General features: G+C 40.0%; 1 protein-coding gene and 2 long non-coding RNA genes across 5 annotated transcripts in view; 2 read left to right on the top strand and 1 right to left on the bottom strand.

Annotated features, from left to right (window-relative positions):
- Positions 1-14639, top strand: part of LOC310657423 — a 290637-nt gene that overhangs the window by 69602 nt on the left and 206396 nt on the right. The window lies entirely within an intron of this gene.
- Positions 1-14639, bottom strand: part of KLHL5 (kelch like family member 5) — a 47214-nt gene that overhangs the window by 24551 nt on the left and 8024 nt on the right. Inside the window, exon 1 of one of the 3 annotated variants that reach the window (XM_083458200.1) lies at positions 5933-6418. The exons of the other annotated variants lie outside the window; for them this stretch is intronic. Within the exon in view, the coding sequence (XP_083314326.1) occupies positions 5933-6315 (383 nt within the window). The 5' untranslated portion in view covers positions 6316-6418. Of the gene's footprint in view, positions 1-5932; positions 6419-14639 lie in introns of those variants that run through there. 3 annotated transcript variants of the gene reach the window in all.
- The window catches only part of LOC310657408, a 145269-nt gene that overhangs the window by 18142 nt on the left and 112488 nt on the right, over positions 1-14639 (top strand). The gene's annotated exons all lie outside the window — the stretch shown is intronic.

The following is a 14639-nucleotide window of genomic DNA, read 5'->3' on the forward strand; positions in this document are numbered from 1 at the left end:
AGCTTCACCAAGTTAAATAAACTTTCCCAGTCTGCAGAGCACCATTTTGTGTGTGTTATACTTTCTATCAAGGCTAAGTTCCTTATCTGGGTAGTCCATTCCATCATTAAATTACCTGTATATGGGATAACTGATTTAACTTGTGATTAAATTGCCTGCTAATGTACTCCAGTGTTTGGCTATAGTTAGCAAGGCAACCACAATTAGGAACATGGTAATATAAGCCTTTATGGTTCTATGACAGCCTTAATACCTGTGTGTAAAGGTGGAAATAATACCATGGTTCACATCAGGATACTCAAATTTTCTTGATATTTGAATAAGGCAACTGCAGGCCTGATATTTTACAAAGTAACAATAAAAAGGTCAATGATATGACAAAGGAGGGTCATACCAGACAATTTCTACAAGCCCACATTTTTCAATTAGTGCTACAATTGGCACGAGAGCTGATCCAGCATCAACGATGCAATGTTCTCTCCGTCTGCAGTGGAAGAAGGTAGTCTTGCTAAACGAGGATTCTGTTTGCACCAAAGCATATCTAATCAATTGTATGCTTTAGCACTGGAGAAGAGAAACAGCTTATGTACACTGTTTTAAACAGCAAAAAAAGTTCACAAAATGCCAGTGTGATGCTATAGGAAGCCAAGTTAGTCATGCTGGTGTTTGCCAATTTTGTACAGGGGGAATACATGAAATTAGTAAACTTCTGATTTGCAGCAAATCTGTTTGCCAATGCATCTGAACAGGAAGGCTGTGGTTTACGCTTGTCAAAGAAGACTGAAAGCCAGGATCAAAATGTAGTTTTGGTGCTTGGCTGCAACAGCAAATGATGGTTAGCTGCAAGCCAGGAACTAAATAATTAAGCAGAGCATCCGAAGGAAGGAGGAGAAAGTATACAAGCACAGGGCTCAATCCCTTAATGCCAAACTATGGTTTGTCGTTCTGTGATATGGTGAGTGCAGGTGTGTGTGTGTGTGTGTGTGTGTGTGTGTGTGTGTAGTACAACTATGCTGATGGGACTCCAAGGTAGCATTTACTAGATGACATAGACATGAGCAACTATGTTCTTCCCAACATTCACATCACTAACCTGAACATAAAAGAGGAGACCGGATAGATTAGACCCTAGTCCAGCATTTGTTTCCATAGTAGCTAATGAAAGCAGGACATCAGCACAGTCAGTACATCACCACAGTCACACTCCTCCATTGTTGGACCCCAGCAACTGGTATTCAGCTGCATGCTGCCTTTGATCCAGGATGCCATCAGGACTAGTAGTCACCAAGAGACAAATTCATGGGGGCTAAGGCTAATTCAGCCTTTCTGAACCTGATGTCTTCGAGATGTTTTGAACTACAACTCCCATCAGTCACAGGCAGCATAGCCAGCAGTCAGGGATGATAAGTGTCATTCAGAAACATCTGGAGGACTAATAGTTCTGTACCTCTTGTTTAATGCCCTGTGTGAAGTACTTCTTTTTGTCTGCCCTGAATCTAACATCTCTCCACTTTATTGAATGACCCTGGGTTCTAGAATAATGAGAGGGAGTAAAACCTCTCTAGTCACTTTCCAATACCATGCAAAATCTGAATTCTGTCAACTGAGATGGGTGGGGAAGTTACATCTTTTTCAGATCAAAGTGTTTCAGTTTGAATTCTAGTGTCATATGCTTACGATATACTGAGGAAATATGCCCAGTTCCCCTGCAACAATTGAACAACTGTGTTCATTACACAAAATGTCGTATTTCTTCTGTAACTATCTTTGACAGCACGTTTCTGCGCATATCTACTCAAAATTAATCCCAACTAAGTTCAATAGAAAGGGACGCAGGTGTAGCTGTGGTCTAAACCACAGAGCCTAGGGCTTGCCAATCAGAAAGTCGGCAGTTCGAATCCCCGCAACAGGGTGAGCTCCCGTTGCTCTGCCCCAGCTCCTGCCAACCTAGCAGTTCGAAAGCACATCAAAGTGCAAGTAGCTAAATAGGTACCACCCCAGCGGGAAGGTAAACGGTGTTTCCATGCGCTGCTCTGGTTAGCCAGAAGCGGCTTAGTCATGCTGGCCACATGACCCGGAAGCTGTCTGCAGACAAACACTGGCTCCCTTGGCCTATAGAGCGAGATGAGCGCCGCAACCCCAGAGTCGTCCACGACTGGACCAAACGGTCAGGGGTACCTTTACCTTTAAGTCCAATAGGTCATACTCTCTAGTACTTGTGTATAAGGTTGCAGCCTAAATCTACTGCAAGAGTGAAGGTGCACATAAAAATATTAATAAAATTTTATATTTTCATCCTAACATGTTTCAAGTGCAAAGACTTTTCAAAGGACTCTTTCAAAAGGACATGAATTTTAGTTGATAAACCACAAGCAGCTGGTCCACTTGGTGGTGAATATAAGAGTAAACTTGCTAGGTGATTTAAATATACAATTTAATGAAATCACCCACAGTCTTGTGTGAAGTCTGTTGTTCAAGAACACTTAAAATCTGTTACAAACACACTACTGTCAAATCCTGCTAATTTAAAGAAGAAAAGCATGGTATGGTCACAAGAGCCCTTCTACTTCTTATCTTCTGTCCTTGCAAACAACAACCAAGGGGGTCAAATAAAGTACCCACACCCACATAAAGCACATATACAAGATCTTGAAAAAAAGATGCTTGAGAAACATCTTTTCTGACAACACACAGTGCAGTTGAAGTATAAACGAATGTAAGAGAGTGCAACTGTCACTTCACTACAGGTTTATTTATAACCATATACAGTATGCAAGATCTCAAAGTGGCATGTAATTTTTATTATTTTTGCCAAATTAGTTTAGGGATACTTGAGTAACTTGATCTTTACAAATTCAACTAGAAATTGCACCTCCTATACATCAAACTTGGCTATCCACTGTATTTCCCACTTCCCAAATGTTCTAGTACAGTTCTCAGCTAAAATCAGAACAGATTAAAAACATACATATTTTGGTAGAAAATTAATGTAGAAATGTACTTCAAGGTGCAATTTTGTGCATGAGATTAATGCAGAAACAAGATAGAATGGACTTCTGGGTGAATACATGAGAAAGTGACATAAACCGGAGAAAAATTGGTTTCTCCAAGCCTAACCTTGTTCGGAGACTTTTGCAATTCATATCTATAAGATAATTTAGAGCCACTCAAATTTTTAAAAAAGCAAGCAAGCAAACAAACAAACAAACAGAAAATACATCACTATAAAGCAACTAAATCATTTCAACCATTTTCAAGTATGTGCATAACCTACAACTGAACACTAAGGTGTAGACAGCACCTTTGGCTAAATTTTACATCCATAATTTTACATTTTTAAAGAAATAGCACCCAGGAGAGATTGCTAAAGACAACCTTCTACGCCAATGTTAGGTTCTATTTCCAGCAACATGGCAGGTAATTTAATTATCCCCAGAACAAATAGTAGTACACATTGACACCATCATCACAACTTTTATTTACATGAATGCTTCAGCTACCAGCTTTAGCTGTTTCTGAACTGCAAGCATCTCTGTTGTTAAGATACTACAGTAATTCTGCAGTCCAACTCCAGAAGTCTAGGCAATTTCTGGTATGTCTTAGGTCCCTATCAATTGTAACACTACAAATGGAATTCCACAGGAAAAGTCTACATTTCATTAGATCCATAGGAGAAAGGAGATTTAAATGCTAATGAAAGACATAGGTGTGCATTGTTGTTTTTTTTATTCATCTTTCACTACTCATATCTTAAGTAAAAGTTATGAAGCAAAAGATTTTGATAAAGTTTTTGACATCAGAAAATATTTCTAATGAAGAAAGCTATGCCTTGTTTTACAAGAAAACACAACCAAAATTCTCATTGTAAAATAAGTAAAATTTAAAAAAGATGAAGGGGAAAAAATACTAAATACTGGCAACACTCCAGCCTTTATAAACAGAGAGATGAATGTCTACTTACATGCTGTTCCCCATGCCAATGGATTTCATGCAAGAAGGTGGCATCACAAGGGGGGAATCCCAAAAAGTCCTAACTAGGCAGGCAATCTAAGCAGCCAGAATAGTGGAGAAGGAAGCCTTTTGAACCAGAATGCTTTGACCACTCTGGACCCAACCTTCAGCAGACTTAAGACCTGAGTGCATTGTTCTACCAGACCTTTCCACCTCTTCTTAGCTAAAGTGATAAATCCTGTAGGGTCAGAGACACACGTGCTGGCCACATCTCACACAATAGGCCCTCTTACTCCTAATCAAGTTGATGCAGCTGGACACTGAGCATGTTGTGATTATTGGCAAAAATGCATGCCTGGGCTGGGAGCTGGCAGCCGTAAGGGGAGAACTGCAAGAATGGATTGACACCTTGTTGGAAAGTGTATAGCACTTTATTGTAGCATGCCTGGTGTTGTTTTGTAACTTCACACAGCTACAAAGGGCTGGATGAATAAATGGCATGTACCCTTGACCTCCAGACTTTGCACTTCTCTACAGTCATCTTCCATTGCATGCAAACATGGGATTGGATCATGCCCATTAACCTGCATATACATTAGCATGTTTGCAAGTGCAAATGGAGGTGGTGGGGAGACAGTATCTCTATTATCTGGGGATGCTGTATCTGGAGAGATGCTAATGTTTTCTTCTACATTTATTATTTAACCAGCCCCCGGACCACTTTAATGATGATCACCAAGAAACCAGAATTGCTGTTCTGTGCTACTTTGTACTCCAGATAAACATCTCTGCAAGAATGGGACCTTTCTTTTACATAATTCATTTGACACCTTGCAAATAATTTGTGTACTAACAGTAATGTCTTTGTACAAACACTGAACAGATGTTTTTTTTAACACTAAAATCAGTCCATGTAGCCTGAGGTACAAATATTACTCTAGCCATCTACTTTTATTATTTACCTAGTTACTTTTTCAAACATTTTGGATTTAAACCTTCAGCTTCCATACAATTTTTCCACATGGCACTTCTTAAAAAATGCATTGAAAAATAAGTCAAATTTGTGTTTTTCCTTCCAACTCTCCTACCCTTCTGAAATATGATTTCTTCTCAGTGCAAAAAAATCAAATACACTTTGACTGGAGGGATCAATCAGCAACTAGCTTCACCAATACACAACATTACAAAGTGCAAAGTAGCAAAATACATTTTAAAAGCACCACTTCTGTAGTATACATCTGAATAAATTAAAGAAGATAAAAGAAAACTTGACACCTCCCCCCAAAATAAAATTGCTATTTAAAAAATTCTACTGGAAAATAAACACAGTAGGGTAAATTATTACAGAGCAATCAAATATATGTCTTCTCAGTAAGTTCAATTGGATTTACTCTCAGGTAAGTGTATATAGGATTGCTGTCTCAAATACCACAAAATACCTAAAATGTTCAACTAGCATAATGTTATGGCAAAATATTATTTTAATTTGACCATAAATGCAACCCCAGTCATATATTCTCTACAGTATGACACCCAACCTTTTTTCGGCTAGACTGGTTCAAACAGCCTCAAAAACTAACCTTGAATATTACTCTGTTTCTGCCTCATGTTCAGAACACAAGTAGTAATTTCCAGAAAAAAATAGGTCAAGGTAACACATTAGAATGCAGAACATACCTAGAGATTACAGCTAAAATATCTGCCTCCTAGTTCCATCAACCCTTCTTCAGAGCCTTGAAAATGTAGCTGCTACAGAATGCAAATTCCATCTCCAGCCTCTTTAGAAATACTTTTGATACAGGTTTCCAGTACCAGTGAAAGAAACATTATATATACACTGCAAAATAGTTAGAATTCCAGTTCCTTGGCTGCACCATGGTTAAGTATTTTTACAGCACCACAGTGGAAGGTGTCCCCCTCCCCCATTTTATGCATATAAATATAGGGCACAACTAATTTCTCACAATAAGGAAGTAACAACCTGCATGAACTGCTGTCAGATACATTTTCTTCTTCACTAGCTCCGTCTTCAGCATATGGTCTTTCAAGCCAATGTGCACCTTCACAGTCCTCTGCGGTGATCTCAAATGTAGGCACTTCAGAGCTGGATGCCATTGGCCAAGAAGGTGAATTCTGGAAAGCCTGTTGGTTGGACTTCGGAAAACCAATTGATGTAAAAGGCAGTGGTAGGGTGCCCGGATTCAGGAACTTTATCCCACCAGTAGTTGCATTATGTCCTCTGTCCCAGAAGTCTCCTGGCTGGCAGTCAATGCTAGGTTTAGGAGTAGATTGCTGGTGCCCAAACCACCTCCATCTGATTTTTAAAATCTGCTTCACGTCGAACTCTTTACGAGAGCCAGACATCTTCAGTGAGAGCAAGTTATCGTCTAGGCAACAGGGCAAGCAGCAATGCACATAAAGAAGATTTGTTCATCCAACCAGGACAAGAGAAACACATGGTCTGCCTGTTTATGAGTAGATGGGTGTCACTCCCCCTTTTCCTCCTTTTCTTTCTTTTGAAAGAATACTATTACATTCAAATATGGAGCACAGGATTTTGTAGGAAGCCGTCTTATCTAAATAATTAGATGGGGTAATTAAAAAGAAAACGAACAGAGAAGGCTGAATTGCTACTTTCATCAGGAAGGACACTAATCAGCTTCATTAAAGCATCTACTGCCTTTTCTCTCGCTTGTCTCCTCATCCTCTTACCATTAACTCCTGCCAGCACTAACAGCTTGTATAAAAGCACTTTCAGAGACTGCCCACAAGCTCTTTTTCCTAAACCACAAATGACTAAGATCACAATTCCTATGCTCTCTCAGAGGCTCTGTTACTTATCCTGTTAACCCTTTCCTTTACAAATATTGGGGTGGGGGTGGGAGAGAAGTGGGAGAAAGAACTGAATCACCACCATGATTTCAAAACCCACTGAAATATTCTGCTTCAGTTAATGACCACACATATGTAAGAGTCATTCCAATACAGGGTAAACTGAACATAGAACAATTCCAATTTTGGTTTCTATTGTGTCTTTCTCCATTATAAAATATTGATGCAACTTTTTAAAAAAGAGAATACATGGCTAATGAACTGCAGGGTTTTCCCTATCAGTTATTTTAAGCACACAAGACAGCTGTCTTTAGAAGGGACAAGCCTCCCCCCCCCCCCAATGACATGAACAAAAAGGAACACAAATCTGACAAAACAAATGTGAGTGGAGAGGCACAATTTTTGCGCCCCTGCCCCCGGGGTTACACACTTGGTGGGGGCCAACCTAGTCAACCCATAGGTATGCCTCTGTGGACAATTTCCCACCCCACATCACTGGTGTCTCGGTACTAGCAAGTACCCAGGTTCTCTGACTAATCCCTTTTCCATGTTTGAGTGTACAGCTTACTATAGACAGCAATTTCCAAACACTTATGTTTGGACAGAGTATGTTAACATATATGCATAGTCTATCATTTTCAGAGTAACTAAGTAATATGGATGTGGCCCAACAGTGCTTTTTCTCAGCAACGTAATTCAAGCATGGCTCCTGCTTCATCCCCCCTCCCTTGGTTTCTTCCTTTCAATTATTGAATGTTGTCTAAAAGAAAAAGCAAAGCAAAGCAAATATAATAAAACATTAACAACAACAAAAACTTTTCTGATTATTACAAGCCATGAGGATTTGCCCTTTTATGAATGGGGGGCAAAAAAATTGCTCATCTTTTGTTTGTGCTTATTTCAGCTTGAATCAGCATTTCCAGTCAAGTTTATATACTTGTGAAAATACAACTCCACAAGCACTGCCTTTCAGAGGAAGGCCACTGCAGATTTCTCTCCCCCAAACTATGGCTGGTAACATTACATTTTTACCTCAGTGACAGAGTCATTTCACACATGGCAGACAATTCAGCTAATCTCAGGCCAAGGGCTTCCAGTTCCTTCAGCAGTCCTGCATCACATAAGCAGCCTTAATCAGTATATGCTACGCTCAGCCTTTGGGTCAGCTGGTCCTCTTCAACTGATACTGTCTGAATTTTTGCGATACCGCAGCGAATACATATTTACTAGCATTCTAGAAACCTAGACCATTATGCAGGCATAACAGCTCTAAAACATTATTTACATTGTCTGAACCTTCTGTAAGAACTGTAATTTACAAATTTTTAGAACATGCAATTGCACTGAAAATTAGAAAAGATAACCAATTAGAGATTCAGCAACCCCAGGTATGCTTTGGCTAGATTCAAATAGGTGGGTTGATTTTTCTGAAGAATTTATACCCCCTCTAATTGTTTCCACACATGCAAAATTGTTGAAACAGAGTATTGACTTCTATTAACATTAAATTTGCATGGGCTAAAAAAGCAGGGATTTTCCATATTGCACTGGGTTTCTAAATTGATTAAATTAGAGCTGCCAACCAAGTGCTCTACTTTTGCTCAGCACATGCTGTTTTAAAAGATAAGACAGCAGAACAACTTGCAATGTAATTAATCATCATTTCTCAACATATGCGGCTCCTGAATAATAAGCAGACTGAAAAAAGGCCTTGCATCAAAGCAGAATCCTAAATTTGACAGGAGGTATGGAGTTTAATGATAAAAACTCACATAGTCAATGCAACGTATTTTAAGAGTGTGAGGCCCGATTCATACAACCAATTTTAAAACGATGTGCAAAACTGCCCTCATACGATCATTATGAGCTGTTGCTGTTAAAAATCTAGCACAAGTTGTGCGAGATGGATGGATAGAAGGATTAAAGGTTGATGAAGGTTTATTCAGATATGCCAGTACCATCCAACTCATGGTGAACAGCTGAGAAGAGATTCACAAAACCTCACATCCCCAACAGTGGTTACCTATATAAGAAGGGATATGGGTGGCGCTGTGGTCTAGACCATTGAGCCTCTTGGGCTTGCCGATCAGAAGGTTGGCAGTTCGGATCCGCACAATGGGGTGAGCTCCTGTTGCTCTGTCCCAGCTCCTGCCTACCTAGCAGTTCGAAAACATGCTAGTGCAAGTAGGTACCGCAGTGGCAGGAAGGTAAACGGCGTTTCCGTGTGCTCTGGTTTCTATCACAGTGTTCTGTTACGCCAGAAGCTGTTTAGTCATGCTGGCCACATGACCCGGAAAGCTGTCTGTGGACAAACGCTGACTCCCTTGGCCTGAAAGCGAGATGAGCGCCACGACCTCACAGTCGCCTTTGAATGGACTTAACCATCCAGGGGTCCTTTACCTATGTATATAAGCCCTACCTACTCTACAAAAAACTCGTTATCAGTAGTCCCTAGCTTGACTGCAAGTTTATAATCAGTATTTTTAATTGAGCCTTTGATTTCCCCCCCTCATTTATTCTACTTAAGATGTTTATATAAAATTACTGGTAGCATTGTTTTGGGGGTGTCTTTACATGGTAAAATACAATTTAACACACATTGGCCCATTCACATAGCACAGTAAGCCAAACAATGGCTTACCAGGACAGTGTGAATGTGCGGGATCCTGGAGAGGAACGCACAGACACTTTGCTCTTCCCAATCTTTTTTACTTCTGCAGCACACTTACCAAAGCTTAGGTTTAGCTGAGCAGGTCACCTGTGGTTAAGGTCTCTCCTCACTAACTGCAAGCAAGTTCATGTGAATCTCACTAAAGGTAAAGATAAAGGTAAAGGTACCCCTGACTATTAGGTCCAGTCGCGGACAACTCTGGGGTTGCGTGGTCATCTCGCTCTATAGGCCGAGAGAGCCGGCATTTGTCCGCAGACAGCTTCCAGGTCATGTGGCCAGCATGACTAAGCCGCTTCTGGCGAAACCAGAGCGGCACACGGAAATGCCATTTGCCTTCCCACCTATTTATCTACTTGCACTTTGACGTGCTTTTGAACTGCTAGGTTGGCAGTAGCTGGGACCGAGCAACGGGAGCTCACCCCGTCACAGAGATTCAAACCGCCGACCTTCTGATCGGCAAGCCCTAGGCTCTGTGGTTTAGACCACAGCGCCACCTGCGTCCCCTCACTAATTCCCCCAATTAAGAAAGGTTAGAATGACATTTCTAGGAACAATCAGGTTCAATGCAGTTATGCTTGTGTATCCAGTAAATTTCCCCCAAGAAACAGGTTTGTTGACACACTTGTAAAATACAGGCATTCTTCTTGAAGAAGCCACCTCCCTCCCATGCAAAATAACTGGCATTGAGAGCTAATCCACACAGCCACTTCTGATTCTGGCTGTCAATTCATGGCAACTTTGACCACTCCACTAAAATGAAATTCCCAAAGCTTGGTGTGCTTGCTGAGTGTCCATTTCTCACAAAAACATATGCATTCTGGGCTCAAGTTTCAACTCTCCAAAAAGTTGGATTAAAATAAGAGTTTCACTTTGACAGTTCATAGGCTATGACAAACTGTGGTTCGGTACCCCTCCCTCCTTCCCACACGTGCAACTGTTTCTTCCATGGGTAGACAAACTAAGGCCCAGGGGGCTGGATCCGGCCCAATCGCCTTCTAAATCTGGCCTGTGGTTGGTCCAGGAATCAGCATGTTTTTACATGAGTAGAATGTGCCCTTTTATTTAAAATGCATCTCTGGGTTATTTGTGGGGCATAGGAATTCATTCATCCCCCCCCAAATATAGTCCCCCCCCAAGGTCTGAGGGACAGTTGACCAGCCCCCTGCTGAAAAAGTTTGCTGACCCCGGTTTCTTTCCTCCCCTACTGGCTTGAGACAAACTACCCCAGTGTCTGTCCTCTCCCCAGCTATCTTGTACAACAGCTTCACTACGCAACAAAGTAGAATAGCAGAGATACTGTTGCACACCACCCCAATTTTAACAGTTACTGAATCCAGGAATTTAGGGTGTCTAGCACCCACAAATTCATAACAATACCAATCATGGCAGAGGGAGAAATGATGCCATTTGTGCTTTTCACAAACACAGAAAGATCTGTTTGCTTGCTTCATATATTGTCTACTTTTGGATCAAATTGCATTTGTGGTGATTTAACACTACAACACCAATTTACCATACAAACACAATGACTGAAATATATATACAATTCCATACATACATCCTTTTAACTTAGAAGTTGTTCCTTTATAATATCTAACACTTCCGAAGGTCTTACCAATTTTTAAATATTAACAAAATTGGCATCTATTTTTCTTAAAGCCATCAACAAATGGATTTCAAACCCTAAAAGCAATTCTTTCTTTTAAAAAACAAGCAAATGACATTCTAGTTAACCAATCAAAACAGTCAATTGAGTCTTCTAAACTGTATGCCACTCTGCTTTAGAAGCATAATATACTTTCCATCAAATGAAATTTCAAGGCATTGCATGGTTTTTTTATTCGTGGGGAGCGTGTTATTTTTTTAAAAAAGATTTGGAAATTAAGGGGGAAATGAAACAAGGTAGTCTGAATATCTCAAGACAGTTACTTTACATGATTTCATTCATTTCATTTGTGAACTGTGACCAAATCAGTCTGTGCGTAAGATACAACATAAGCTGACAACAGCTTTCCCCCCAGCATGTAAATTCTTTTGTCAAAAGTCTTTCTACCAACGTTTAGAGTGGGAGCCAAGTTGTGTGGAAGTTTTGTTATGGCTTTAACCTCTGCTAGTGCTATGATGTTTCAAGGGCTTGCATCACACGGATGGAGCCAATCACAAGGGACTTTCCTACACAACAGCCTCCAGCTTGGTTTGGAGAAATGATCAGGTGAGTAGAACCTTTCTAGCTGGCCCCATCCACATTGTACTAGGCCTGGGTCTGTGGGATGAGGTCACAGAAAACACCTTCCATGTTGCACTGCAACACTGAAAAAAGATCTGAAGCCTATTACTGACTGGATGCAAAAGTGCAGCTACTGTGGCATGCATTATTCACTTGGATAGGGGAAGCAACAATCCTTAGAATTACATTTATGCAAATTATATTAAACTTTTCTACACCAATAATTGAAATGCAAATTGAAAACTGCTCACCCATTTAAAAAGGCTCCCTTTGAACAACCTCTATGCTTATTCCTTGCTCCCGTTTTATCACTCAGATGCTTGATCTGTTTATCTGCATACCTAGCTGTGCAAAGTTGCACAGAGGTTATACTACAGACACCATAAGAGGCAATCTTCAGAGGAATAATTTGCTCTGAAGCATTTATTCCTAAAACAAAATGGAACTCAGTGCCTTAGACAACTTGACCAGAATTTTCTACTATATGGCATTTATTGAAAATATTTATATGTCACCTAGTAGTAGTATTTATCAATTTATAATTGGTATTGTATTTATATAAATTTATATACTGCTTACATGCCAAAATATTTTCAAGTATAAAATCAATTATAAAATCCAAACACAAAATACAATTCCACATTTCAATTCAAATTAAATTACATCAAAATTCCATCAGAACATTATAGACATCCACAATTAAAATTTATTATGAAACGAGGCTGCTGCAGGCAGAGCAATTAAAACAGTTTTTAAAAAAACCAATTTAAACAATGTAATCAGAAAGTTCAAGTTCTGGAATGCTTGCCTAAACACGTACATCTTCAAGAGATGAATTATGAAAACGTCAAGGCAACATTAACGGTGAGTACAAAAATCAACATTAAAAAAAAAATAGCAACCAGCAAAGGTCTGGATAAAATGCTAATTTTCTGGTGTCACTGGTGCATTTTTTTTCCTAGGGAAAGGCTACTCCAAAGAGGGGGCACCACAACAGAAAAGGCCCTCTCCCTGGTTGCTGTAAGATAAGTTGATGCAGGCTGCAGCAGCACCAGGAAGGTTTCAGTACATGCTCTTACTAACTGTACAGGTTTTTATCTCAAATAACTTACTCCTGGGGTAGCTAACACAGTGCCCTCCAGATGCTGTGGACTACAACTCCCATCATCCCTGACCAATAGCCATGCTTGATGGGACCGAGGTGAGCTGCAGTTCACAATACATTGGTACCTCCAGTTGCAGACGGGATCCGTTCTGGAGGTTCTGCCACATCCCAAGGAGTTTGCAACCGTATGACCGCTTCTGTGCATGCGCGCAGTTTAACGCGTCTGCACATGTGCAGGCGATGAAACCCAGAAAAATACTTCCGGGTTTGGCACGTTCGCATTCCGAAGATTACGTATCCAGAGGGATATGTAAGCGGAGGTACAACTGTATCTGGAAGGCACCATGCTGGCTGCCAATGACCTAGGCTCAAGCAGTTTAGGACTCTATAGTCCAATACCGCAAATCATCAAATAAGATAGTTAAGGCCTTGACTAGGAGAAAAATCTACCTCCTAAGGACAAGTTCAAACAAGATTTTATACTACAGTACAAGAAATAAAGACTATACAGCATGCTCTAATTGTGCACAGGTGTATTTGCTTTATAAAATACATGCAAGAGGAAAAGGTAATCCCCACCCCATATATCTATTTTAAGAAACAAATGGCTAAAGATAAAAGAGTATGCAAATAAAATCTGACAGATAGTGCATGTATGCAGGTATCACTCCAAAAGCCTCATTCAGAGAGGCTGCAGTTAAATTTCCTTACTTACGTGAGCAATATATTCTTTTTAAGTAGAGGATTAAGGTGGCTACCATTCTAGCGAATGATCAATATTCAACCACAAATAAATTACGGTAGTTTACTGTAGTTATTTTTTCTTTCAAACCAGCCACTTCAGATGAACAAGTAGATTTATCGCAACTGAAAACATGCATAATTCATCAAAATTCTTCATTGTCAAGACTGCAACACCCAAACCACCATGCCTACTTTTCTCCTGTAAACTGTTTGGAAATAAGCACTAACACTGTGAATTTATAAATTGTTTAACTTACACACACCAAAACACACACACTACCAGAAGGCAGATGAAATAGAAGTGTTTTATGATTCTTCTAAAAGATTTTCTGGCTAAGGCAAGTCTCCTTAAAAAGGATTTCCTGTTGTAGGGAAGCTGACAGAGAACACTCCTTTACAGCTTTAAAACATAATGCATACAACACAACACACATTTGTAATGTGAACTTCCTGATGAGCACGCACATCTGCCTAAGCATCCTTGCAACTCCAATATAATGTCATAACTTGTGACAGCACATTAGTGCAGCAGTCATAAGATCCATCTTAAACATTCATTTACTGACTCAACAAGTTTGAGAATCGGGCCATTAAGTTGTAAAACACTGCTAAATACCACATGCCTATCTCATTAATTCATGAACGACATTAACAGTTTCAAGCCAAGGACTGGATCCACATAATCTTGCAACAAGGGAGCTTTGGACTTGACTTTCTCAGAAAAACTCAGAAAATATTCCCTTACTGAAAGGCAAAAAAGAAGGGGGAGGGGGAAAGAAGGAGGCAGTGATTTTTGCTTTTTAAAACAGTTTGGCATAATTAGTTCATTCAGCGATTTTGGCAAAGCATACATTGGGCATTATATCTAAACTTGTTAACTTGTACTTGTCCTAGAAATCAGGTTTGGATCTTGGTCTGCATGGCAAGCACAAACCATAGTTTGATAGCTTGGGTGTAATGGTTTGCTACAAGCCAGAAAATAACTCATTCCCTTAAGTACAGTAGAGGAGGAGGGAGTGTACAGGCATGTGGCCTCTTCTAGCATCACAGTCCAAGCGCCAACCATGGTTCAGAATTATTGCTAGACTGACCCATAAAGAAGCTCTTTC

The sequence above is a fragment of the Podarcis tiliguerta genome, assembly GCF_965153285.1.
Source record: "Podarcis tiliguerta genome assembly, chromosome: 9".
Lineage (NCBI taxonomy): Eukaryota > Metazoa > Chordata > Lepidosauria > Squamata > Lacertidae > Podarcis > Podarcis tiliguerta.